This window comes from Phalangium opilio, unplaced genomic scaffold, assembly GCF_054372755.1.
Source record: "Phalangium opilio isolate 3A_F unplaced genomic scaffold, DU_Popi_V2 ptg000032l_1, whole genome shotgun sequence".
NCBI classification, from domain to species: Eukaryota; Metazoa; Arthropoda; class Arachnida; order Opiliones; family Phalangiidae; genus Phalangium; species Phalangium opilio.
In genome coordinates, this window is record NW_028324159.1 from 10,230,298 (window position 1) to 10,258,082 (window position 27,785).

At 34.0% G+C, this 27,785-nt stretch overlaps 1 protein-coding gene and 2 long non-coding RNA genes across 4 annotated transcripts; 2 read left to right on the plus strand and 1 right to left on the minus strand.

Annotated features, from left to right (window-relative positions):
• The first annotated feature begins 782 nt into the window (after positions 1-782).
• On the plus strand, positions 783-15,720 carry LOC149686141 (uncharacterized). Its single transcript, XM_089871083.1, has 11 exons — positions 783-917; positions 2,706-2,855; positions 2,959-2,966; positions 3,622-3,828; positions 3,880-3,995; positions 10,117-10,193; positions 10,424-10,543; positions 13,365-13,503; positions 14,596-14,724; positions 14,903-14,992; positions 15,138-15,720. The coding sequence occupies exons 1-11, from the start codon at positions 783-785 to the stop codon at positions 15,563-15,565; spliced, it is 1,599 nt and encodes a 532-aa protein (XP_089727209.1). The 3' UTR covers positions 15,566-15,720.
• A 1,014-nt stretch (positions 15,721-16,734) lies between these two features.
• LOC149686142 (uncharacterized) lies at positions 16,735-17,453 on the plus strand. The gene is made up of 3 exons (XR_016384118.1): positions 16,735-16,818; positions 16,887-16,900; positions 17,018-17,453. It is a non-coding gene; the product is annotated as an uncharacterized LOC149686142 (long non-coding RNA).
• Positions 17,454-25,088: 7,635 nt separating this feature from the next.
• On the minus strand, positions 25,089-26,936 carry LOC149686143 (uncharacterized). Of its 2 annotated transcripts, XR_016384029.1 has the most exons (5): positions 26,892-26,936; positions 26,606-26,746; positions 25,628-25,750; positions 25,481-25,526; positions 25,089-25,407 (listed from the first exon to the last, which is right to left on the minus strand). It is a non-coding gene; the product is annotated as an uncharacterized LOC149686143 (long non-coding RNA). The 2 variants fall into 2 exon arrangements; XR_016384028.1 differs by having other exon boundaries at positions 26,606-26,930.
• Positions 26,937-27,785: the final 849 nt, after the last annotated feature.

Below are 27,785 nucleotides of genomic sequence, written 5' to 3' on the forward strand. Positions count from 1 at the left end.
TCCGTATACGGTGGTACTTAGTGTAGCTGGGAGGAGGGGGTTGTTTCTCCCCCCCTTTTCTATCTATCTCTTGCCTCTCGCTCTAGATGGTACCGTGCCAGACGGAGGAAATATGGTTGGGGGGGGGTTGACGACACTTATCACGTGATGTTGTTGGCGGGAAATTCGAATTTATAGAGGATTTTTGGTATATCGTATCGGTATGATGTCACGTGACTTGGTGACGGCGCTCAGTGTCCATAGTGGTATTATTTTGGTGTATCTATCTTTAGGATATTGTATACATTTAGTGGATGATTTATTGGTAATTCTATAGATTCAGTAGACCTTTTCTACATCATCCTGTAATGCTATTCTCTGTATGATTTTGAGGTCTCCATGTATGTTTATGTTTCTCTTATATTAAAGAACCAGTTTCAATTGAGATAAGGTCTACGTAGTTTATTGAAAAGGATACAAATTAAGCTACGATGATGTTCTAGGTGTACTCCTTTTTTGTATTGGTTAACGATAGTACATTTTAGTATCAAAAAAGAAGAAATACGGCAGTTTTTACACAACTTGGTAGCTGGTAATTAGTTAAAATGAACAAATATTACTAAAAAAACTCAGAACATAAGGATTACAGTAGTTTTAATACGATTTGGTAGTTGATGAGTAGTTAAAATGCTGATCCAAACAAAAGTATACTCGAATATAGCTTGACTGTTTCGTATATTTTCTATTAAGCACACATTTTAAGTGACATTTTAACCAAAAAAGAATTACATATACCGTAACACATGATTTGTTTCAAACCTTGTCAACAACCTTTCTCTCCGGAGTTCGGAAGTGAAATGACTCTCTATAGTTTACAAAATTCCCTTTTGGACACCCAACAGATATATATATTATATGACATTAAGGGGGAGGATGAGGTAGAACTTGATTCATAACAAAAGAATTTATCCCCATCTGTTTCTATTTATACGTAAACACGTTCAAACGTGTCTAAAGGGCTTTGGGGAGGGGGGCGTGGCAGTGCCACTAGATTCCTTGCATTGCTATCAATGTAATTTATTTTTCATTAATTGGACCACCCACCATGTTTTATTAAAGGGTGGGGGGGGGCTTAAACCTTTATCCCCATCTAGTTTTTATTTATACGTAAACATGTCCAGGCGTGTCTTAATGGCTTTTGGGAGAGGGGGTCGAACCATTTGTATTGAATCAATGGAATTTATATTTAGAGTGATTTATAACTCACACAAATGTGTTATGTCCAAGTTTATGTCATTGAGAGGGTCGGCGACACATCCTACAAGGGGGTTCAAGCATTTAATTGATTACAGGTGGTTGCCCCGAAGGCATTATTAGGACAAGTCTCAACAAGTTTAAGATGTTTCCGTTGCGTCAACAGAAAGGCAATATATCATTAAACCGAAACATTAACCTAAACGTACTATATTTATCAAAATTATCGGCAACGTAATCAAAAATTCGTGGAAAACGTAAAACGGTATTGAAAGAAGCATCATTCACAACGCATTTCGTGTTAGAAGTAAAAAACAATCGAAACGTTTTTGATTAACTACGGTACAATTGACCGACACGAAAACGATAATTTAAAATTCCTAAAATCCCATAGGAATACATGGCGAAATGAGTAATCCACCGAAACGAAAACAGTCATGTACATTGCATTTTAGCAACACGAAACGAGTCATTTGAAAAACAGTTCAAATGATTAAAAACGTTTCGATAAATTTTAGCTCAATTTATCAAAATTACTCTATGTTTCACCAAAAACACTTTTGATTTAGCAAAATTCCACCAATTTTTTTCTATTTAAATAAAAATTTGTTACCTCTTGATCCCCCCCCTCTTCGCAGAAACTAGTATAGCAACCTTTTACTTTAACAAAGACTAAGCTAATTAACCAAAATATTTCTAGGGAAACGTCAATCAATTCGAGCACGAGTATTGTATATGTTTTCAATACCGAATCATTTACATAGTTTCACACTAGAATTTCACTGCTATTTACACTGTTCTAGGGAAAAACACAGATTTTAACTAACACCTTTAGAAAAGACATACATCCCTATATACTAAAACAGAATATAGAACCAGCGAAAAGTTCAAAGTACAACACAGAGTGTCATTTAGCTAATGCCAGTGCATGAATCGTGGATTTCTAGCAATAGAAGGAAATATTGTACGCAACATTTTTCTAACATATAAAAATGCTTATTTGGGTTTCCTAAATTCCCCAAAGAATTGCATACAAAATTTCAAAAAGTACTGACTTCAGTTAATCCAACTCACTTTGTTTCTTTAGTTGCCTTAAAATGACGAAACGAGTCAATTGAAAAACAGTTCACATGACTAAAAACGTTGCGATGATTTTCGCAATATTTATCAAAATGATTCGATGAAAAGCATATTTTCATTTATTTCAGAATCGTTAATTTCAATACATAACTAGATGGTGTTGCAGACTTAAGGAATTTAATTTTCTATACCTCAAAACGAGCTTTACTCTTATAGCTTGTGGGTCTTGTTTACGAAAATTCTTAGGCGATGAATGCTATCAAAGCCACCTAGCATCTTCAAGCAATAAAAAGTCCCTATGTGAGCGTCTTTTTCACTGTAAAGACTGTTTAAATATTATTGATTTTTCCCGAAGAACTGAGAGGCATACGTGTGGTGAGATATTTTGTCAGGTCTGCAAGAAATATCAACCTAGCAATCACTTATGTTATATCCAGGTTATCAAAGATAAACCTCTGAAAGTGCCATCCGTTAAAAAGCCTAGACCTAATCAGCCTAACCTTATGTATATTTTCTTTGACGTAGAATGCATACAAACGAAGGTATGTCAGGAAAAGTTAGGAGCCTATGAACACCAGTCAGCATAACCGTGTGTGAGTTTTGTATAGATGAAACATCCCTAAATTTTAATTGTATTATGTGTAGCCAGTTTGGTAGGCGTAAACAACAATTTTCAGGCGGTAATCCTATATCTTTATTTTTAGATTATTTAATGCAATTGCATGCCGTTAAGAACGTCATCATATTGTCACATTTTGGAAGTAATTATGATAATCAATTACTAATTCGAGAAATCATTAATCGAGATGAAAAATTCGTTCCATCTTTGAAAATTAACGGAACTCGAATTTTAGAAATGAAATTGTTTAACTTGTTATTTCTGGATTCTTATAATTTCATCCCTGTAGCTTTAGCAAAGTTTCCCGCTACTTTTGGTATATCAGACGTAGTCAAAGGGTATTTTCCACATTTTTTATTCAATGTAATAGAACACAATTTTGATGTAGATAGACAGGATGAAACCAACTATGTTATAGAAACTAATCTCCCCCCTATCGAAGCTTATGGTTGTCAATATTTTACAAGGAAAAATTTAGATGCCTTCTTAAAATGGCATAGCTCCGAAGATAGTAAAGGTAAAGGTTTCGACTTCTTGAAGGAACTAAATTATTATTGTGAGAGCGATACGGTTTTACTATTCATAGGTTGTTTAACTTTTCGTACACTACTCTTTAAAGTAACGGGTGTAGATCCATTTAATTGCGGCGCAATTACTCTTCCTGGCGTTTGCTCTTACGTATTTCGCAGGAATTATCTTAAACCTGATACTATAGGCATCATACCCGCTAATTATTATAGACTTAGCGAAAATCAGTCCATGGGGGCTATAGAATGGTTGGAGTGCACCGCGCACAAACGAAAAATATCTATCCAATCATCCTTTAGAGGTAAAGAAACCAGAATACAAAAACTCAAAGTAGACGGATTTTGTGAAATCAACCAGGAAATATTCGAGTACTGGGGGTGTTTCTATCATGGGTGTAAAATACACTTTCCCTTAAACAGAAACAAGGCTTTGCATGGAGATCCTGCACAGACTTTGAATTCCAGATATTTTAGAAGCATGAACGTGCTAGCCACATTAGAATCCCTCAATTATATAGTGAATGTCAAATGGGAGTGTGACTGGCAGAAGGAAAAATTAAATAAACCAGAAATAATAGAGTTTTTAAAATGTAATGATATTAAGCCTAAAATAGTAAAAAGATTAGACCCCCGTGATGCTTTCTTCGGAGGAAGATGTTGCGCAACAAAACTATATCATAAAACAACAGGATCGGAGCGTATTCATTACGTCGATTTCACAAGTCTATACCCATTCATTAATAAAACCACCAAGATACCTATAGGACATCCTGAAATCATATTAGATAACTTTCCAGACATATTTTCGTTTGATGGTCTTCTTAAGTGTGACATATTACCGGCCCAAAACCTAATTCATCCAGTTTTGCCTGCTCGTATTAACGGGAAATTAACATTTCCGCTATGTTACACATGTTGTAAAACCCAATTTCAAGGTGATTGCGAACATACTACAGAACAAAGAGAATTGCGAGGCACATGGGTAGTCGACGAGTTACGTCATGCAGTAGAGAATGGCTACAAAATCACACGAATGTACGAGGCTTGGTCATACAAAGTGACACAGTACGATCCCAAAACAAAACAGGGAGGACTGTTTAAAGATTACGTTAATACCTTTTTAGAGTATAAAACCCAAGCTAGTGGCTTCCCTGCAGATTGCCAGACTCAAGAAGACAAAGAGGAATATATCAAAAACTTCAAAGACGAAGAGGGTGTAGAACTGGATATCACTAAAGTAGAGAAAAATGAAGGTCTCAGATGCCTTAGCAAACTTATGCTCAACTCTTTTTGGGGTAAATTAGGCCAAAAAACAAGACACATCTCTACCGAATTAATCAAAGATGCCCACAAATTATACGGCTTAATATTAAATCCAGACTTGGAGGTTAAAAGTTTATTAACAATTAACGAAAGCACAGTACTTGTAAAATACGAACACATTCTAGAAAACGAGATTGTGCACAAACACACAAACGTAGTTATCGCTTGTTACACAACAGCTATGGCCCGATTACATTTACTAAAACATCTTGAAAAGGTCGGTGACCTTTGCTTTTATTATGACACTGACAGTTTAGTGTACCTTTCACCAGACGGCGCTCATTTGCTACCCACAGGTGATTATTTGGGGCAACTAAAAAATGAATTAGAATCCTATGGACCGGATGCCTATATTTGTGAATGGGGGTGTGCTGGACCAAAGAACTATTCTATGGACATTCTAGACCCTAAAACCGGCGCTAAAACTAACGTTATCAAAGTTAAAGGATTTTATTTAAACGCATCTACAGAAAATTATATAAATTTCGAAACAATGAAGAAACTACTGGGGGTAAACAATGAAGGTGAACCTCTAATGAACTCGGTTCAAGTCCCTATTGGCCCTCAAATCAGACGTCTACAAGATCACACTCTGATCACGATCAACCAGACCAAAACATATCAGATCGTAGTGGATAAAGTTAGAATTCTACCTGAATATAAAACTGCCCCCTACGGTTATATTAAATAGAATCTTTGACCTTTTCGACATAAGTTACTTGTATATATTTTAGATACCAAGTATCAGTATTTTAATTAGTATCTCAAGTATTATTTATAGTAATATTAACGTATTTCAACTATTAACATGTAACAATATTTTAACGAATACGCAGCGTTTTTGGTCATATTTTTTTTCATTTAGTAAGCTTTTTTTAATTAATATATATTAACACTTTAGTATAAAAATTAGTATTGAATTGTTTTGTATAAGTATAATATTTTTTGATGATAATTATAGCAACGTTTTTTTTAGTAATATTTCGATATTTTTATCCGTAATCGTATATCAATATTTTAGCTTGTATAGAAAAATATATTTTTTCGTCGATCCCGTGAACATTTTAGTTTAATAACTAGCCTAATATTTGTACTAAAATCGTACAATAACCATTGTAGACTTTAAATCATATTAAAAGTAGTAACGCTATATTTTCTATGAAGGTATAAGGATATATATGCGCTTAATATTCTCGCATGCAGTAATATTGTTCTATTTTCTAAGATGGTAAATGTTAATGTGATTAATCATCCTGTACTACCTTTTTTTTGAAGTAGTACTAATTTTGCATTTTTTTGAATTTGTTTGTTATCAAAATCAGTGTAATTCTTGCTTTTTGATGATGTTTTTCAGTAATGATTGCGCATTTTAACTGTATATCAATATTTTAGCGCGTATGAAAAAAATATAATTTTTAGTCAATCCTATATGTTTGTTTAGTTTAATAACTAGTATTGTGCTTATTTGCCATGTATTCTATGTAATTCGTATTTTCTGATGTTTTATTAGTAATATTTTGTATTTTAGTAAATTTGTTTGTTATCAAAACTAGCGTAAATCGCAGTTTCTGACTTTTTAGCAGTACTTCTTCATTTTAACTACTTATCAAATACCAAATTGTGTAAAAACTGTCGTAATTCCTCTTTTATGATATTAAAATGTACTATTGTTCTAACGCTGTATTTCTTTTTCTATCTATAACACCCTCTTGTAGTACCGCGTCGCAACTTAATTTGTAACTGTTATTGGCAATGTAAACCATATCTCGCTTAAAACTAGTTCTTTAGTATAACATAAGCATACATGGAGAGACCTCAAAATCATACAAAGAACAACATTACTAGAAGGGCGAGTGAGAAAGAGTGTACTCAACCCATAGAATTACCATTAAATCATACCATAAATGTACACACTATCCTAAAGATACACCAAATAATAACAATACAAAGCATACATCCTTACTGTAGAACTTAGTCGTTGCTTAATTTTCAATAAACTACGTTAACCTAATCTAGTTCTTTAGTATGACATAAGCATACATGGAGAGACCTTAATAATTATAACATTACGGGACGGGTGCGTGTAGAAAGGGCCTACTGAACCTATAGAATTACCATTAAATCATATCCTAAATGTATACAAGATCCTAAACATACACCAAATAATAACATTATGGACACTGAATGTCGTCACCATCGATAAGTCGCGCGACGTCATACCACTATACAAAAAAATCCCCTATAAATTCAAATTTCGCGCCATCACCTTAATAATCAACTAAATCTCCCGCCACAACTAGGGGGCGTTACAATTCAAATTTTCCGCCAACAATATCACGTGACGTCATCAATTCCCCCTTGCAATCCCCCCCGGCACGACTAGAGAGAAGAACGAAAAGGGGGGTGAAATGACCCCCCTCCCAGTTACACTAAGTACCACCGTATACGGACAATCTTGTCCGTATACGGTGGTCTATATTCTCTCAAATGATAGAAACTCATTTAAATTCAGACTTCAGAGCGTTGCCTACAGAATAAAAATTTTTATTCCGTAGGCAACATTCAGAGGCAGGAATTATTTATGGTGAGAGAACCAAACTTCATCAAAAAATAAGAGCTAAACAACAACTTATCAGTCATCTCGAAAACCTTACCAAACTTTTTAATAATGCGTCTAAAGAACTAATAGAAAAACTTAAAGAAAGGCCCACCCCATTTTTAACGAAGCCTGTTGTGAAACCAAAATTATTTTTGAATGTGACGCAAAGAAGTCAAACCTCCAAAACCGTTAATAACATTTGGAACTATCGTCACTTTCAAGTTCTCGATATATTAATTTCAAAGCCCTAAGAGAGGGCGCCGTCTACTATCACTTTCACCCGCCTCCCCTCCTCTCGACTACTATTCGGAAGAAAATGCTGGATACATTAGGCCAGTGTGACTGAGTAACTTATAGGGAGCTAGTATATGATTCACTCATGTTTATATAGATAAACTTAAACTTAAAACACCATCGGAATATCTGAATCACAGAAGCGTTAGCCTGTATTGTAAATCCACGGTGGCTGATTGCTAGTAGCTAGTGGAAATCGGCATTACTTTCTGTTAAATTTCTGTTTTGAGTGATATATAACCAAACCAAAAGTGAGAGCGCGCCAAATATCTACAATTTCAAAAAATAGGAAAATATAGGAAAATTATCGAAATTATAGGAACTAATAGGAAGACATCCGAAAATAGGAAAAATTATAAAATTTGGGAAATGTGGTCACCCAGCACAGGTCTATGGAATATGTTTGTGCACAGGTGTATAGATTGTTTTTGTACACAGGTCTACGTAATAATTTTTTAGCCTAAGTCTTCGGAATCTATTTGTATTATTGCATCCACTGTGCTTTGCACGTGAAAATGACGGGAAGGCAATTTGAGTTGGATTAGGCGTTGAAGCAATCAAGATTAATACTTCTATAATAGATGGTTAAGGCCTTGTTAGTTCAAACGCGGTAACTAATAAACGAGCAACACCACAAGACTAAAATGGAGCGCCTGTTTTTCAGTATAAGTTTTAAAATACTAGTTTCTAAACAGTTTTAATTCATATTAAGACTGAAGTAACAGTTATTAATAAAAAATGTCTTTGTGCAAAAAGACGCGAAAAAGTAAGAGATAAGTGTAGAATATTAATTGTATGAAGTAACAGATATTCAAATTTCCATTTTTGAAGACTTGATTATAAAACATCAATTATTTGAAAAAAATTCTTATCTTAGTTTTTTTCACAAAAATTTCAGAGAAACTACCTTGATACTACTGTTTATTTTCTAGAAACATTTGCGATATCTGAAAAATAGAGCTAAAAGAATTTATTTTTATATTTTAAAATTGAAAATATTGCGAACCGAAAATTACATTCGCCCTTTGACTGTGATGTAGTTTTCAGAGTCAAAAGGATATGTAGCTTGATCGTGATCTTTTGAGAAAGATACAACACGTCATTGTTTGAAAACTCGAAAACTTTAAAATTAACGAACACGTTTTGTTAAGTTTTCATGCTTTTTTTATTTTATCTGCTATGAACGATTTTCTGTTCATTTTATTCTCCTTATAGGTCCGAATACTCAAACTATCTCTAAATTTTAAAAAGAAAATAAAATGCATACGTTTTCTATTTTTAAAATGATGCACATGTTTAAGGATAAAATATATTACTTAAGGAATTTTGGTGAAAAAACTAAGATAAGAAATCTTTTCAAATAATTGATGTTTTATAATCACGTCTTCAAAAATGAAAATTTGAATATCTGTTACTTCAAACAATTAGTTTTCTAAACTTATCTCTTACTTTTTCGCATCTTTGTGCACAAAGACATTTTTTATTAATAGTACATCTGAACCACAACTTGAAATTGGCTTACATACTGAAATATCTGCTTCAAACAGAGCAAGTACGTCTTTTTTTATTTGACCACGTGTTTATTATAGTGGAGTTGCATTGGCGATGATAATTTTCTGAGAGCCCCTGTTTTTGGTTTACGTGGTGTGAATGGTTTTCCCCTTCTTGGCAGTATGATTTTCTGCCACTGTCTTTCTCATGAGAAATAAGACTCTCCTTCTAGCTGTTGTTTTTATAATTTTGCGACAAGCTAAGCTTGAAAACTCCTCATAAAACTGATGTCTCTGCCATAGAAAAAGTGATTGCATCGGCCGCACTATGGGGAGGCTTTATTTTGTAACCTTCGTGGAGCTATAAGCTTCTGTTTTAGCCTAGTGATAGTTAGAATTTCATTGGTTTATCGCATTAGTGCAAATATATTCTAGAGTTATAATTTTCCATACGGGACTCGGGGTTTTGCGCCTTTTGATATTTGGTCCAGACTGACGGACAACTTTATCATTGGCTATTGATGCCATTTACCTCACTAAATAAAATATATTTTGTAATTTTTTCTGCCTTGACTACTCGGTAGTTTAAATACAAGACGTCCAAATTGATCACGTAACGCCCTGCCTTCCTGTTAAGAAAATGTCTGTGACACTTGCAACATTGCCAGATTTTAATTTTTTACACTTGAGTTTTAATTTTTAAATTACAATAGGTTCAAATTTCACTCTATTTAAGCCTATTTCACAGGAAAGTAGTTTAGGTTTCCTAAATAGGGAGACAGATGACGCCACTTACTAATGATAAAGTTAGCAAAATCAAGGGCAAAGTACAAATTTAAGAAAAACTCAAGACTTGCATACATATTTGATTTATTACACTTTATAAATAGATTAATTTCGGTACTATGAGGGGCAGCTCTGATTAAACTTTTTGCTCTTATTCCTCTTCAGCTACTCAACATTGTGATGAGAGTCAAAGTGTTAGTGTAACAACTGTGCCATCCATTACCCAAACATCTACGTTTTTGGTAAGCCTTGATCTATTAATAGAAACAGTAACAGTATTTATTGTCTCAAAATGCTTCATTTTCATATTTCTGTGTTTGTGAACAAATCAAATTAAAAACTAGCGTGGTAAACCCTGAAAATATAAATCCTGTAATTTCAAAATTATATTTCTAGCCTAGTTATGGAAGACCAAGAGCTAGTGGATATCTTATTTGACCATAGTTTCTTATTCATTTGTGTTTATATGCAGATGGAAGATTTGCTGGTTTATAAAACAGAACTGATCCAAAAACGGGCGATCCTTCCTTGTTCCAATCAATATCAAGTCTTCGTTGTTGGTGGCTTTGACTTTAATTTAAAGTGTATCAATGTAAGTTTGTTTTATACCTTAAAAGGAGGCTGAAGTGGAAAATCAAGTGATTTTTTTATTGATTCTTTTGTAAATTATAAGACCAGTCTGCATAGTGAAATACTTCCGAATGATTTTAAAATTCAAATTAGGTTCAGATATTTAAGGATAATTTTAAACTAAGACTGCCGTCCAATCTCGTAACGCCCTGCCTTTTTACAAACAAAATTATCGTGGCACGTTCCGTGTCGAATGAAATTTATAACGAGATTTGATCAAATTAGGTGCGAGACATGGAGCGTGCCACGACAGTTTTGTTTATAAAAAGGCAGGGCGTTACGTGATTGGTCGGATGTCCTTGTTTAAAACTATCTTTAAAATCTGAATCTATTTCAATTTTAAAATCATTTGGTGTTATTTCCTGAATGTTTCACTATGCAGACTGGTCTTATAATTAGTTGAAGAATCAATAAAAATTACTTGATTTTCTACTTCACCCTCCCTTTAACAATCTCAAAATCCATAGCACTTCCCTTATATTTAAAGTTATTTGACAATAGAGCCTTGCGGATGGTTTAAGTTTTTGTTCCCCCAGGTTGGATGATCAAATTGACAAAAGAAATATACGTGCAAACCAGGAAATGTCAGAGAAATAAATTGTTGACTGAGAAGTCGGGAAATTTAATGTTTAATTCAGGGGAATTTTGTAAGGCTTGAGAAAGTTTGCTCTTAAGGGGTTGCTTCTAGCAGTTCTATATAATCCTGTAGTTTGACAAATCTGGTCCTATGATCTATCTTATTTTTCCTATTAATACGTCACATGAAAGAGTTGGCGCCTTAAATATATGAAAGTCACCTGAATTTAATAGTAGAACATTGAATTTGATGTTATTGCCCCTGAAATCGTTAAGGAAAATAAGTCAAAAAACAGAGTTCTATGAAACCTGGAAAATGTTTTGGGGTGAAGTAATAATTGGAAACTTTTTTAAGGGAGGAGGAAAGGGATAGTACATTTTTATTTGATTCTAGTATTAAAAATAATTTGTGTGTGCGTAGTAAAAATCGAAAATGATTTTGCAACTTAAAAAAATGGAAAAACTGATCTCTTTTTTTGAGCATGACGTCACACAAAAGTGAAGCCAAACCACGGCGCCTTTTCTACAGGGAAAAACTTAATACAAGTTTAATGTAAAATAAATTATTTTGGATCGCTCACACGCAAGTGATTTCTTCACTCGCGAGGAAGCACGCTTTTATTTGCCTCAAGTCTTTCGATTTTCAAGTCGCTCTATTTTGATGTAATTGCGGAAAATAGACAGTTTTTGCATATTTTAAAAAATAATTCATTTTTATGCACACACTTATTATTTTAGTAGTCGAATCTATGAAAAATAAATTGATTGAAGTCTAGCTTTTAGTTGATTTTCTACTAAATATAAGACCTCACTGCACAATGCAGCGTCAAGGATATAGATAAGAAATATTTTAAATTAAAAATATCCGTATTTTGTCGATTTAATTCAATACTCGACCTCCGACCAATCGAGTCATGTCCAGTTTTCCAGCAAAAAAATTTTAAATGTCACGCTTTGTCGACCGCCACGATTATTACATTGTTATCTGGAAGGCAGGGTCCTTGATTTATCAATGAAGTCTGAATTAAGCTTTATCCCGATCACCTGCCCATAACGGTGACTTTGAGATTTACTGTAATCGACGAGCCAACCAGGTGTCGCTAAATAGACAGTATTTTCTGTGGTCAAAGAATAAACAGTCTTTAAACTTAATTCCACCGTAATTACAAAATTAAATTTATGAAATCGAACTAGTTGGTACTATAACCGTGTTTCTAAAGGATATCCAACACTTTTGTAAAGCTGAAAACAACTTTTAAGATGTCTTTAGAGCATCTAAAGTACCGTTGCTCGCTAAGCCTTGGTGTGCTCAAAATTCAAATTCTGAAAATCGGACGCAAAGCTTGGGGAAAGTGTTGATCATTGTCAAGAAACCTGTTTGAAACACTATCTAGTGCCATTTCATAAACTAAATCTAATAATTACGTTGAAATTCATGAGTGTTGAAGCGAGCTAATGGTTGACCTCAGAAAATAATGAGTCGAGGCGATTTTTAGCGACACCTGGTTGGCTCGTCGATTACAGTAGTTCTCAAAGTCGCCGTTACGGGTAGGTGGCGCTGATCTAATTGCCTATTTTGATTTTTAAAATTGATAGTACATGTTTCCTAAATGTTTCACTGTGCGGAAAGGTCTTATAATTACTAGAAAAAGCAATTCAAAATCACTTGACTCTCCTCTCTTCAATGGGAGGTAATGTTAGTTATTACACTACCAACGAGATATACATCTCGAGATATATCTCGTTGGTAGTGGTAACTATTAGAAATTGGTTTGAAGGGAGAATTAAAATAAAGGTATCTTTTGTTTGATTATTAAAATGAAAATATACTTCTTTGCAAGTGATTATACAATAGAGTTTATTTGGAGCATCATTTAAGCTCTCGTTCTCCAAGAGTTTGATGTAGCCAATAAGGAGATTGAGGCGAGACGTCGTTTTTTTGGTAAAGTAGTTTTAGGTACTCCGACTCGGATTATATCCCGCGCGAAGGCTCATATTGTTTTGTATTGAAGGCTTTTATTTTAAAACATTTGTATCTCTAGATGCTGTGCCACTGTTGGTGGTATTAATGCACACATCAATTTTTTTATTTCACTGTTCACTTCATAAGGATAGAATAATATTTACTCATTTCTAATTTGAAACTATCAGAAGAATGTAATAATTGATTGGGTTTTTTTGAATTCAAAGATTTTGTATACTTTTAGGTAAATCAAACATTCTTCATCATTATGATTCCCAAAATTTTCACTGACTGTTCAAAGATATTATGCACATGTTCGTTTAAAGTAGATGAACTTGATTTGGTAACCCTAACGTCTCAAAAAACAATCAATACGTATGAAGGTATTTAGCAAAATCTGTAATATTTGCATCATGAATTTATAATCGTAAAACTTTTATGAATTCCTCGTATAAATTACAAGGGTACGTGCTTAGATTTTTTTTTAGAATTTTCGTCTCAAGTTCAGTACTACCTTCATGTGGAATCTGCTCACCCACTAATTTCCAAATTTTTGGATGACCGGGGAGTTTCGATTTAGAAATTGGTCGAAGAAGGTAATTTTTATGTGTGGCTGTAATATTTTGGTTTGCAATTAGAGGGAGGGTGGAGTAGAAAATCAAGTGATTTTTTATTGATTATTCTGCAAATTATAAGACCAGTCTGCATAGTGAAACATTCAGGAAATAACACCTAATGATTTTAAAATTCAAATAGGTACAGGTTTTAAAGATAATTTTAAACAAGGACATCCGACTAATCACGTAACGCCCTGCCTTTTTACAAACAAAATTCTCGTGGCACGCTCCGTGTCTCGCGCCACGATTGTCACGTCGCGCGCCTAATTTGATCACGTCCCGCACAGAAACTCCCTAGACCCGCTACAAACTTCAAATGAATGTTTGTCCAACTTATTACCCAATTACAAAAATAAAATTCTAAATAATAAGGTTATCTGCTTAAAAGAGATTATATCTCGTTAGGTGGGGTGGCGCAGCGGTTAGCGCTTTCGCCTCGCAGCAAGAGGATCCCAGGTTCGATCCCGGACTGTGGCACCGGGTGAAAATCTGGGAACAAATCCTTATGCGTAGAGTTTGCAAGTTCTCTCCCCGCTTGTTATAAGGAGTTTTCCTCCGCGGTCTAACCCGGTTTCTCCTTTCCATCAAATCTTGCAGTCTGCAGAGGTTAACGGTAATAGTTAGTATAGGGCGCTGTAGGTTAGCTGTGGCATAGGGGCTAGCCACCACGCCTCTATGCTTTGTAAATGGACCCACCTGTAAATAAGCCACAGTCTTAGTGAGGAAATCCTTTCGTAGACAAAGCTTAGATTATTATTCTTATTATTATTGCATTTTAAGCAATTGAGGAGTATTTTAATATTGTATTGCAGTGTAGCAGCATTGGCTAGGAAACACAAATTCATTTTACCCACATAGATTTGCGAAACAACGATACCAAAGAGAGTATAGGGGAGGAGTGGAAAGAGGGGAAAATCTTGTTCCTCTTTTCCTACCGCGCATCTTCAATGCGCAGTACCGAGGCATTTTCGTTTGAGGCATTAAACGGTATCGTAGGTGGCGCGACTGAGCCGGAAACTCCCTCGTACCAGTAGTATAATTTAGGGGCAACATTGTAATTTAGCCTTGTGGAGCGGGGGAGCTTCTACTCCTCCCCTATACTCTCTTTGCTAATACAGACGGCACTTTTAACTACAAAGGGGGAGTAGTTGCATTACTGGAGTAGCTATACAAAATTACAATTTGGGCCTCTACCGAAGCAGGATTTTTTATGACTTCAATTTATTGACGGTTTTTCAAATTTGTGCTTTAAAGGGTAATGAAAGGAGCCCAAAGTGCTCTACTTTTTACAGTCTAACTTACACAAATTGACGTAGTATGAGATTTCAATAATAAATTCATTATTCTCCTTTATCCATTGTAACCAGCTACCATTTTTGTTTTATTTTTTTTTTCAATAGAACTTGAATTGGATTCAAACCATGTTCTTGAGGTACCATTTTGTCACGGGATTTGCATTGTAGCCGACAAGGACAGTTTTGGCACTGTTGTTCTGAAGAATGGAAAGTTAACGTGCTTGAACTGTCGTTTTGGGTCAACAACATGCAAACATACAACTACGTTGCGGTGCATTTCAGAATCTAATGAAATTTGCACGACTATGGTGGATCAAGAGGTGTATGCTGTACTACAACCAGCAATGGCATATTCTCGTAAACCAGTCAGCACCTTGAAAATTCCATATGAGATGTCGGATCAACACAAATCCCTTTGCAAGGAAGGGTTCAAGTTAATTGAAGACAACTTCGTTCCAACTGCTCCAGCACATTGCTACATAAACGCTAAGTTTCAACGTAGTATTGTTTTATTGGTAGGGACTATTTCTTAGACATTTAGTTTGGGAAGTTCTATAAAATATATTGCGCATCCACAAATTTCAGGGCGGAAGGCGCAGATGCCCGAAAGCCCGTCGAGACAAGCACATTTTTTACTTGCCTTTCTCGCAGTGCTGAGCTATATAGATTTTCCAGCGTTGCTAGACTATCAAAAACACACGGCAAAACTTTTAGCCTTTTAGCCTTTTAACCATTAAAAAAAACTTGGAAAAATGAGAAAAATAATTTAGAAGAAATTTTTTCTCTATTTACTTGGCACAGCAGAAGCTAACAACTTAAAGTGTGGCGTTATTCACTGAGGAACCTGTGCCGAGTGAATGGTGAAAACAAATGTTCGTTTATATCATCTTTTTTTTTCAAATTATTGTGAGATCTGGCTTACGAGAAAAAAGAAAATTTTGCAGTGTGTAAAAACTATAGTCTGGTTATGCTAAAACCTCTGTCAGACGCCCAAAATTACCTTTCTATTTATCTACTTTAAGGGGAGTATAAGACTCAAGGCTTTGTTTTTGCATTGCCCTCACAACAAACTACCTACCGTCAGAAGTGCACAGATAAATATAAGAGGGTTGTTAGATGGAGCCTAACAAGCACAATCTATTTCCTGTTACCCCCTTTAATCCCTACCACCAATTAGCGGATGATTACTTACATACTACAGGGAACAGGCGTTAATAGGCACAAAAAATAATATTTCCGAGTTCATTGCAAAAAATTAACAATTGCCGTGCTGCATTCCCGAAATACATGACGTCCACAAATTGGCCAATCTCTTTCCCAATAGGCTGCCTAGTAAAGATGGTAAGGGGTAGGATAATTTCATACACAAGTTAGACGGTGTCTACAGCAAAGGCTACGGAAGGCCACAGCTTAAACCGTTCTCATATTTATCGGTTTGCTTCTGCTACTTTTCAAGGGCGGGTACTGTAAAATTTACTAACCTACCTAAGCCATACAAAAACCGTACCTTTTATTACCTAATTTTTTTCAGCCACAACTTGCATTAGGGAAGATTTGCCTTTTTTTGCGGACTAAAATCCCGACGATTTCAGGTAAAGTAAAAAAGATAATCATTCTTCCTAACGTTATTTATATATATTTAAATTTTGTTAGTTCCTTTGGTAACATGCGGGTATGGAGCACTCATAAAATATGATGGAAGAGAAGATTCCATCTTAAATATGGGTGCATATTGTGTTTGTCATTTTGTCTATCGCCGTTTTCTCAGAGAATTTCATTTTGGACGGTACTTTCAATTGTTGTAATTAGTTTAAAATTGTGTCAAAAATTTGAGAAGTAGTTTTTTTCCACCAGAAACTCACTTTACAGTTCATATATGATCTACACAGCCTTATTAGAAAGTGGATATACTGATGCGAAAAAAGAATTATCCTACCAAAAATATAGATCTGGATGGGATCATTTTCTATCTTTGTTGGATATAGATTTTGATGCTGGGTTTTCATGCGACTACTGTCTTTCAAATCCAGAAATTATACTTTGCGATCGAACGACAGTGTCATTTCGACGGAAATTCTTGGATTGGGAGGCTTTTCTACAGGAAGAAGTGAAAACGAAACCAAAGCCAGTTCGTGGAAGATAAGTATCTAAAAGAAATATGCATGAAGTTATTAACATTGAATTTTGTTCTTATGAGAATGAAATTGCAATAAAATCTTTATTTCATCGATTTAGATTGATAAAATAATTCAAAAGTAATTAACAAATTAAAACGTTTTCCATTTGTTTTATTCAAAATTTCAAAGTTTTGAAAGTCTATGTATGTACATCTTTATGCACCTAAAACCAGTTACTAACCTCAACAGCATGTGTCTCAGCACGCCCTTTCAAGAGTCACATGCTATAATTGGCTGTAGACGCCAATAGAAAATACTGTATACACACCTCATTCATCAAAAGTGGTTTACCATGTGAACTTCGGAAACTTTTTATGTAAAATTAATGGCAAACGTTTGGAAAGTTTTGATAATTACTTTTTAACATATAAAGTGATAAATCAACGGTTTTCTGGCTATTTCACTCTCCCTTGAATAAAGTCCCATTTATTTTTTGGATTTACTCCCATTTAACCCAAAGTGTTTCTCCCAATTCCCATATCTCCCAATCCCATTTGACCCAACACTATGTCTTTTCCCCCAATTTCTTTTCTCCCAATTCAGTATAAAACATATGTTAATAAGTTGAAAGAGAATTTTTTTGTTTTATTAACAATGATATGTTTTACATATTCAGTTTAGTTTGAATTTCAATTTTATGATTTATACATATTCAAATGGAGTTTTTCTCCCCGCATCCAGTTCCCTTTTTAGTTTTATTTTTTCCTCCTGAATCTTGTATTTTCTGGTTGGTGGTCGAACAGGTTACCCCCCATTTCACCCAATTTAAAACACCCAATTCCCATTTACCCAAACATCATTCAACCCAATTCCCAGTTCTCCTATTCCAATTAACCCAATATTGCATACTCAAAAAGACTCAAATAGAGTAGAATTTGATGGTTTTATTTATTTATTTTTTCATTTCATAAGGGATACACTTACTTGATGTGTATAACCGCTCCAAAGACGAAGAGACGTCCTCCTAACCAAACCAAACTTAACCTAACATAACATAACAGTAATGTTATGGAAAAGGCATATTATTTGAGAAGTCAACGAAGCTAAATGTCAATATTTTGGAAAAGGCGTAACTTTGTTAAATGATTTACAAAATATTACTAACCTAACTAAACCAAACCTAACATATCATAACAGTAATGTTTTGGAAAAGGCATATTAATTGAGAGGTCAACGAAGCTAAACGTCAATATTTTGGAAAAGGCGTAACATTGTTAAATGATTTATAAACTATTACTAACCTAACCAACCCAAACCTAACCTAACATAACAGTAATGTTTTGGAAAAGACATATTATTTGAGAAGTCAATGAAATTGAACATTAATATTTTGGAAAAGGCGTGCCATAGTTAAATGATTAATAAATTACGAACTTTCTCCTGGATCCAGCAGAAAAATATAATACATTTAGAATAACACTTCACATTAATTGGTAGGAAAATTATTTAACGTAACCTAACCTAACCAAACCTAATCAAACCTAACCAAACCTAACCTAACCTAACCAAACCTAACCAAACCAAACCTAACCAAACCTAACCAAACCAAACCTAACCTAACCTAACCTATTCGCATTAAAAATAATCAAAGTCGTTTTGAAAGCAACCCTTTGCAGCATAAAATATTAGACGAAACCATTAGATTGGGAGAAATGAGAATTGAATAGTTTGGGATAAAAATTCCGATTGGGAAATATAAGATTTGGAGAACTGGGAATCGGAAAGTTTGGGATAAAAATGTATTTTGGGAAAGACAGAATTGGGAGAAATGGGACCATACCATTTTTTGATTAAGACATCATTATTAATATACAAATGTTAATTGTTCTTGATTTTTCAAAAAATATAAACGGTTTTTTTTCCTATTTATACTAGGTTCCAAGAGAGAGTCTTCCTTTCAAATGGAAAAGTAATAAAATGGATGGATTTGTTCGGAAATTCGACAAAAACGGCACCAATACCAGTAGCTCAGTATCTTGAGTTGCGCCTTAAACGCATACTGCCTGAATAGAGAGCCACAGTTATTCAAGAACACCAAATTCCTCATAGATAGGTTGGATTGGAAAAATCATACTGGTAAGTAAATTTAATGATTGTTTGGCCATGAACTATAGTCAAATTCACCCGACATCATAAATGCCAGTTTAATTTGTATGAGGCTAAGTATATATTCTGATGCCTCAACTTCAACCATTTTATGAAGTGCTGGTGAATTATAGTATATCGAGTCTATTGTTCTAAGGGACTTTTATATTTCAGGCTGTGCTATAGGGTACTGTTTAGATAAGGACATTAATTATAAAAATATAAACTCTCAATTCAATGAACAAAACAATGCCAGTCTACAAAAATTAAAAAAACTCTTTGTCGTACATGACTCAAGAAAACTTCATGCTACATTGTAAGCTATACTTATGGTTAGTAAACCAATCTAAGAAACATAACATGCCTATATGAATAATAAAAATTATACTTTGAAACAAGGCATAACGCGAGACAATCTGGTGAGCTTAGGTATTGTTATAATGACCAATTTTTTTACCAATGTATTAAGGTCAAACATTCATTCATGAAGTCTATATTTTTAATTTATATTAATTAGTTTAAACCTTAAACAAACTGCTTTTTGTTAAATTTTATTATACACATTGTGATGTAAAGAAATTTTTCTTTAGCCAAAAGGCACACGCCCTAAACCTTCATTATTAATTTATTATCGATAATTTTTCTTCCTCTGTTACATTTTAAGTCTAGAAAAGGTAATATAAAATACTTAAGAACGATTAATAATTTTGAATGGGGTTTAAAAATGCTTCCAAAATACTATCAGCCAAGTTTCATTCCTTCTATTAATAATAATGACTTAGTAAGGTTGTTAAAAATAGCAAACCTTTTGTAGTTCATATGACTGAACCTGGTCCAATTTTCAACTTTCTTTAGTAAAATTAATTTAAATACTCAGATAAAATTTGTTATAATTCCATTCTTACATGGGTATTATTTTTATAAATAAAGTACTACCTTATTCAACAAGAAACACATTAATAGTCTTTGACTAAAACGAAAATTTAATTTTATATGTGATATAAAATAATAAAACTAAAGCGCGTCTCTAGTGGCCCTATAGAAGAAAACTTTCTGGGTTTAGCTTTTAAATGCCAACTGCCACTTGTGGCTGAGAAATCTATTATCGTTTTAGCCATGCAAACTATTTGTATTCACTTTTTGTAATATGAAGCAAGAATTTATACATATAGAACTGTTGTTGTCACTGTCGAAAAAAGGTCGGATTTCAAACCCGATACTAATAAATTCATGATATAAGCGGTAGGATTGCACTTTACGTGACCCACCCAACTAACAATGGTTTCTAGTCAATTAGACTATGAGGAGTCCGAAAAAAATAGTTAAAAAATTATTTGGCCGCCGCAAGTTGGTAAAAAAAATTTTTGAAAATTTTAAAATCCATGCACTTACCGCCATTGAAACCGCTATCCGCTTAACGCATTCTGCACTCAATCTTGCAAAATAAGCCGGGGGAGACCGACGTACTCGCGCCGGAGTTATAGCTATGTAATTTTTTAAGCTTACGGAAACTGTTTCTTTCTGATAATAGGACGGAAATATAAATGCGGCAAAAACTGAAATGTTTTGGAAAAATCGTTGAATTTTTTTGGGAATTTGATAATTGATAACGGTAAATTTTGGAAGAAGCCGTAAAATTATTCGGGAATTTTTTTTAATTCACTCAACATTATTTTGGAAAATGTGTTAAATACGTGGGATATTTGTAAAATGTGAATGGACGTATTTTTGGGAAAATGTGTCAAATCATTGGTAAATTTCATTTATTGAAAAAGAATTTGAAATAAAAAGCGTTGAGCTATTGCAACTATGTTTTAGAAAAGGTGTCAAATTATAGAGAAATTAGAAAATGTCAACATCAATATTTCAGAAAAGGAGTCTAGTTTATAATTTGGAAAAGGCGTCAATTTATTTCAACAATATTTTGGAAAAGGCGTCAATTTATCCAACAATATTTTGAAAAAGGTGTCAATTTATTCAACAATATTTTGGAAAAGGCGTCAATTTATTTCAACAATATTTTGGAAAAGGCGTCAATTTATTCAACAATATTTTGAAAAAGGTGTCAATTTATTCAACAATATTTTGGAAAAGGCGTCAATTTATTTCAACAATATTTTGGAAAAGGCGTCAATTTATTCAACAATATTTTGAAAAAGGTGTCAATTTATTCAACAATATTTTGGAAAAGGCGTCAATTTATTTCAGCAATATTTTGGAAAAGGCGTCAATTTATTTCAGCAATATTTTGGAAAAGGCGACAAATTATTGGGCAATTAGCAAATGTCAAAATTAATATATTAGAAAAGGCGTCTAGTTATTTCAGCAATGAAGACTAATTTGACGCCTTTTCCAAAATTTTGTCCTTCACATTTATCAAATCCAGGGATAATTTGACGCCTTTTCCAAAATATCGTCCTTCACATTTATCAAATCAAGGAATAATTTGACGCCTTTTCCAAAATATCGTCCTTCACATTCATCAAATTCAGGAATAATTTGACACCTTTTCCAAAATATCGCCCTTCACGTTTATCAAATTCAGTAATAATTTGACGCCTTTTCCAAAATATCGTCCTTCACATTTATCAATTCCAAAATATAGTCCTTCACATTTATCAATTCCAAAATATCGTCCTTCACATTTATCAAATCCATAAATAATTTGACGCCTTTTCCAAAATATCGTCCTTCACATTTATCAAATTCAGGAGTAATTTGACACCTAGTTTTCCAAAATATCGACATTGACATTTATCAAATTCAGGAATAATTTGACACCTTTTCCAAAATATCGCCCTTTACGTTCATCAAATTCAGTAATAATTTGACACCTTTTCCAAAATATCGCCCTTCACATTTATCAAATCAAGGAATAATTTGACGCCTTTTCCAAAATATCGTCCTTCACATTTATCAATTCAAAAATATCATCCTTCACATTTATCAATTCCAAAATATCGTCCTTCACATTTATCAAATTCAGGAGTAATTTGACACCTAGTTTTCCAAAATATCGACATTGACATTTATCAAATTCAGGAATAATTTGACACCTTTTCCAAAATATCGCCCTTCACATTTATCAAATTCAGCTATAATTTGACACCATTTCCAAAATATTGACCTTCACATTTTTATCAAATCCAGGAATATTTTGAAACCTTTTCCAAAATATCGACCTTCACATTTATCAAATTCAGGAATAATTTGACACATTTTTAAAAATAATGGTGAGTACACTTATCAAATCCCTAGTTAATTGGCCACCTTTCCCAAAATAATGATCAGTACGTTTAAAAAATAACCGACTAGTTAATTTTTAAGTAAATAAAACAAATTCCTGAATAATTTGACGGCTTTTTTCAAAATTTGCCGTTATCAAACTTTCAAGTATATATCCGCATTTCCCCAAAATTTACCGTTATCAATTATCCAATTCCCAAAAAATTCAACGATTTTCCCAAAACATTTCAGTTTTTGCCGCATTTACATTTCCGTGATTTTATCAGAAATAAACAGTTTCCGTAAGCTTAAAAAATTCCATAGCTATAACTCCGGCGCGAGTACGTCAGTCTCCCCCGGCTTATTTTGCAAGATTGAGTGCAGAATGCGTTAAGCGGATAGCGGCTTCAATGGCGGTAAGTGCATGGATTTTAAAATTTTCAAAAATATTTTTGACCAACTTGCGGCGGCCAAATAATTTTTTAACTATTTTTTTCGGACTCCTCATAGTCTAATTAACTAGAAACCATTGTTAGTTGGGTGGGTCACGTAAAGTGCAATCCTACCATATAAGATATAACCAAAGTCTTAAATATTTGTGCCAATTTTTATAAAAATTAATTCTTGGCCAGGTTAAGCATACACATTGATTTCTTTTTTAATTAGTTGGTTTTAATACAGTTTGTTTAATTTAATCATACTTCAATTGGTTTTTCAATAAAAAATGGTTCCAAATTTTATTTGAACCCACTCAGCTACGAGTGCAGACTTCAAGAAAACAGTATCTATGTATGTAAAGAATATGAAAATCATTTGAATGAAAGATTCTTTGAGACAAGGTGAGTTGAAATTATTTTTTAACTAATTAACGAAAATTTCAAGCCAACTATGTTCATTAACATAGATTTAGACTAATTTATTATAAATATAATTAAATTAAGCACTTCTAAGCATGAGAAAGGTTGGTGTCGCTTAATATTTTATTAACAACATGGTGCATAGTTTACAAATCAATTGTTAATTATTTCTATGTCATTATTAATAACGATTTCTCAATTAAAGAAACAGGCGGCTCCATTATCACCCCTAGCATGCTGGCTAATCTTCTGGACACGAATTTTACCTTGCCAAAGGCAGGAACAAATCAGACCTAATGCACTAGGTTCCATTGGTTCCTTCCTTTGGTTTAACTAGCCTTTGCCAAGCTTAGCCAACGTGTTGCAGAAAAGGCATCTTTCAGGGGCATCAACGGAGCCGCCCTTTGCTTTAAGAGATCCAAATCTAAGCACTGGCTGTCTATAGAGTAATCTTTGACCATACATGGCAACGTCATACCCTCTATCTTAGCGATATTCCCCCCTTCTGAGGGCAAATAGTATTCTCTCTTACATAGTTGCCTTCAACGTTGGGGATACACAATTCCATAGAGCACAGTTCAATCCCCCTCTCTACCGAAATTACTCTATTAGTCTTCGAAAACGAAATTAGACCCTTCGAATATTTGAAATATTTCAATAAATGCGTTAAAATTAATTTTAAATTGAGTTTTAGTTTCTTTTCATTAACCCCAGTCATAGCGTTAAGCCTTTTTAAACAACCTTTATAAAATATAGACGTAAAATAAACCTTAAAACTGTTCATAATCAACGAATTGTAAAAACAATTCACTTTAGAAATCTGAAATATTAATTTTATTTTAACTTTAGATTCTTAATTAAAAATATTAAACGTTTTTCGGGAATCACTTTCCTAGCAGACGACGATTCAGACATCCCGTAATTTTATAAATCGAAGTTAAGAGGGCTGTAAATAAATCAAAATGATTTTCGACAAGCGAATGATTTTGTGGAAAATTTAAGTAGTATAAAAATTATACATTAAATACGTAAGTAATTAACTATCGTGAGTATAATTAGTTTAATTAGCGAATCCAGTTTAATTTAAAATAGATAAACAAGTAAATTAAAGTGTCTAAGGAATCTCCACGCTAGCAGACAACGTTGCAGACTGCGATTACAGATTGTAACTAAGGCGGGCTGTAAATAAATCAAAATGATTTTCAACAGGAAAATAATTTTATTGAAATTTGAAGTGATATAAAAAATAAACCTTAAAGACGTAAGCAATTAACAAGCGCGAGTGTAATTAGTTTAATTCGCAAATCCAGTTTAATTTAAAATAGATAAATAAGTAAACTAAAGTGTTTTTCAGGAATCTCCACGCTAGCAGACGACGTTGCAGACAATAATTACGGATTGTAAATAAGGCGGGCTGTAAATAAGTTTATCATCGCTGCTAGCTAAGCTGCTCTTGTCGTGTCGTCTGCTTACTGTACTGCTTCATGATCCAATTATGGCTGTTTTAACTCTTTTAAAACTTGAAACCTACCTTGATTTAGCGCGGAAATGGATTTTTAGCCTCTCATATTAGCTATTTTGATAGATATAACCAACGAGACGTCCATGTCTCCCATGAAGACGTCTCCTATTCACAGACTCCTTTTCCGTTGCCTAATTCCCCCAAGTCGCTAATGTTGATTTCTTATTATTAATTGAAGCAAATCCCTCAATTACCTAGAAATTAAAGATTTTTATTACCTCGAAACCATTACAGCGTTCTCTTTCCACTCTAAATATTTTATTGAAAACTGAGATTCATTATTTTGCAAGAAAACGGAAAATTTCTACGATTTTAAAATTTCTTAAAATTTAATCTAATAATAAATTCATTTAATCAGGCTCATAATATCGGGGTTGAAACAAACACAATTAAAATAACGATTAATGTTCCATAAATTTTTATCAATATCAAGATTGGTGGGAAAAAATGCATATCCCATATTTTCTGGTTGGGATCGTGTTGCGGTGAAACCCTTTGTAAAAGGAAACCTGAAATAATTTAAGATTATTCAAATTAACGGTCAAGCTATTATGTACACTTTAAAAATAATAAAAATGTCACCGTAAATAATTCTTATTCACCGAAGAAGCCTTCTTTGCAAAAGAAACTGCGTGAAATAAAATATAATTTGCTTCTTTTTCATTACGATTAATTCCCAGCATTTCAACATTAGTTCTTATTCGATTTCGTGTCCCTTTAAATACCAACCGTTTCGACCTCGTTACATCCTTACAAAGAGTTTTCAGCTTCGTCTAGAGTGTTCCTTCAACTACGCTCGGGTCTCTTTTGCAATATACCAATGATGAGAAACGCGATAAGTTGGCCACTTTTCTGAAAATTTGAGGTTGCAATTTTAGTCTTTAGAACAAGAATTGGAATTAAATGAGTATAATGATTTCGCAAAAGTCTGTGACGTTATTCTAATTGACTGTGTCATAATCAAATTTCGTGTCCCTTTAAGAGGGAAATAGGGAATTTTTAAACAATAATCGTTAACAACGCTTCATAGTTTCCAATTAAAGTGGCTGGCAATCTAGGGGCGTGGCCTGGTACTAACTACAGAAGCTATGGGCGGGGCTTCATCGTGTAACAGAAAACAAGAACCTCCCATGCGTCCTTGAACTAACTAGATAAAGCCCACCATAGTACTAATTGCGCTCCATCAGTTCCAATTAAAGAGGGTTGAAGTCTTGGGGGCGTGGTGCATTTAAAACTACAAAAGGTAAGGTATGGGCGGGGCTTGGTCTATTTACAACTACAAAAGGTAAGGTATGGGCGGGGCTCGGTCTATTTACAACTACAAAAGGTAAGGTATGGGCGGGGCTTGGTCTATTTACAACAACAAAAGGTAAGGTATGGGCGGGGCTTGGTCTATTTACAACAACAAAAGGTAAGGTATGGGCGGGGCTTGGTCTATTTACAACACAAAAGGTAAGGTATGGGCGGGGCTTGGTCTATTTACAACTACAAAAGGTAAGGTATGGGCGGGGCTTGGTCTATTTACAACAGCAAAAGGTAAGGTATGGGCGGGGCTTGGTCTATTTACAACTACAAAAGGTAAGGTATGGGCGGGGCTTGGTCTATTTACAACTACAAAAGGTAAGGTATGGGCGGGGCTTGGTCTATTTACAACTACAAAAGGTAAGGTATGGGCGGGGCTTAGTCTATCATCAAATAGGAACCTACCGTGTCTCTTTGCGCTAAATAGAAAGCCTACTACATTGAGAGACGATTTTGAGGCGAAAGGCTTACGCCCCACCCCCTATCATCAAGTCATAATGACAATGGTGGCTATCAATCATGTTAAATATTGCCGCTACCAATATGCTTCAATAATAATAACAATTATTTACAAAATTTCAGTGGAAACGGAACGGGGATGAAGATCTTTTAAAACATGCAAGGTTAGTAGGTTCTGACGGGAGTTTCGGGTAAAATGAGATTAGTTTCAATTAATATGACGTTTATTTACCGTTATTTGAGTTAATTTGACTTGTTTAAGGGGGGTGTAATGACTGTTCGTTGAAACTGCAATAAGCAACGGCTTTCAGTGCTCCGTAGTTAAGAAAAATCTGAAATTATGTAGTTTTTTTCAATTTTAATTAAATTAACAATGGAACTATGCATTTAAGAATGATTCCCCTTAATTAAAAAAGCAAAATATGTATTTAATAACGCGAAACAGTAAGGGAAACAATCCTAAGCCTTGGTCGATTATCATGAAAAACAATTGTTATTCAAAATACTTACGTTTCTCTCGCTTCGGTGACGTTAAAACGAATAAATTAAACTATAAAAGGTTGAAACATATAGTTCTGAAAAACATTAGTCGCATAGAATTAAATATAAAATCTTCAAACTGCATTGTAATTAATTCTACGAGCTACTTCGATTCGAAGGCAGCCATCTTTTTTATTTATTTAAACAGGAAGTTGGGGAGTATAACCCGCCTAAAGAACAGCCAGCCTTTGGCAGTGCATTTCGATAATGATCATTATGGTCGATATTTGACTCTTGGAATACCTCCGTATGATGAACATCTACGATGTGGGTCTTAGTTTGACCTGGCCTGTTGGTGGTGGTGGCGTCGTGAAAGAGAACTGCCTTAGACAGTATAAAATTTTTCGATCGTCATTGAAGGGAGAGTGAATGGGAGAGAATTGTGGTGAGGTGATATTTTTCGTTCGTGTATTTTAAAAGGAAGGAAATTATGATAGTTAGGTTAAGCCATATACCCTCCCTTAAAAATTCCTCTTACCAGTCGACAATAAGAATTTCACGCTCCCCTATTTTAACATTCAAAGAAATCGAGGGAAATTTTGAAAGCAAAAGCAAGTATTTACTGACGTTCATTTTAGAATGGTCT

Bases quoted from the DNA above. Each gene is read 5' to 3' on its own strand.
- LOC149686141 (XM_089871083.1), top strand. From the start codon at position 783: ATGATTTGTTTCAAACCTTGTCAACAACCTTTCTCTCCGGAGTTCGGA. The intron at 10,194-10,423 runs GTAAGCCTTGAT...GTTTATATGCAG, and splicing joins CCCAAACATCTACGTTTTTG to ATGGAAGATTTGCTGGTTTA. The intron at 14,993-15,137 runs GTAATGAAAGGA...TTTTTTCAATAG, and splicing joins TCAAATTTGTGCTTTAAAGG to AACTTGAATTGGATTCAAAC.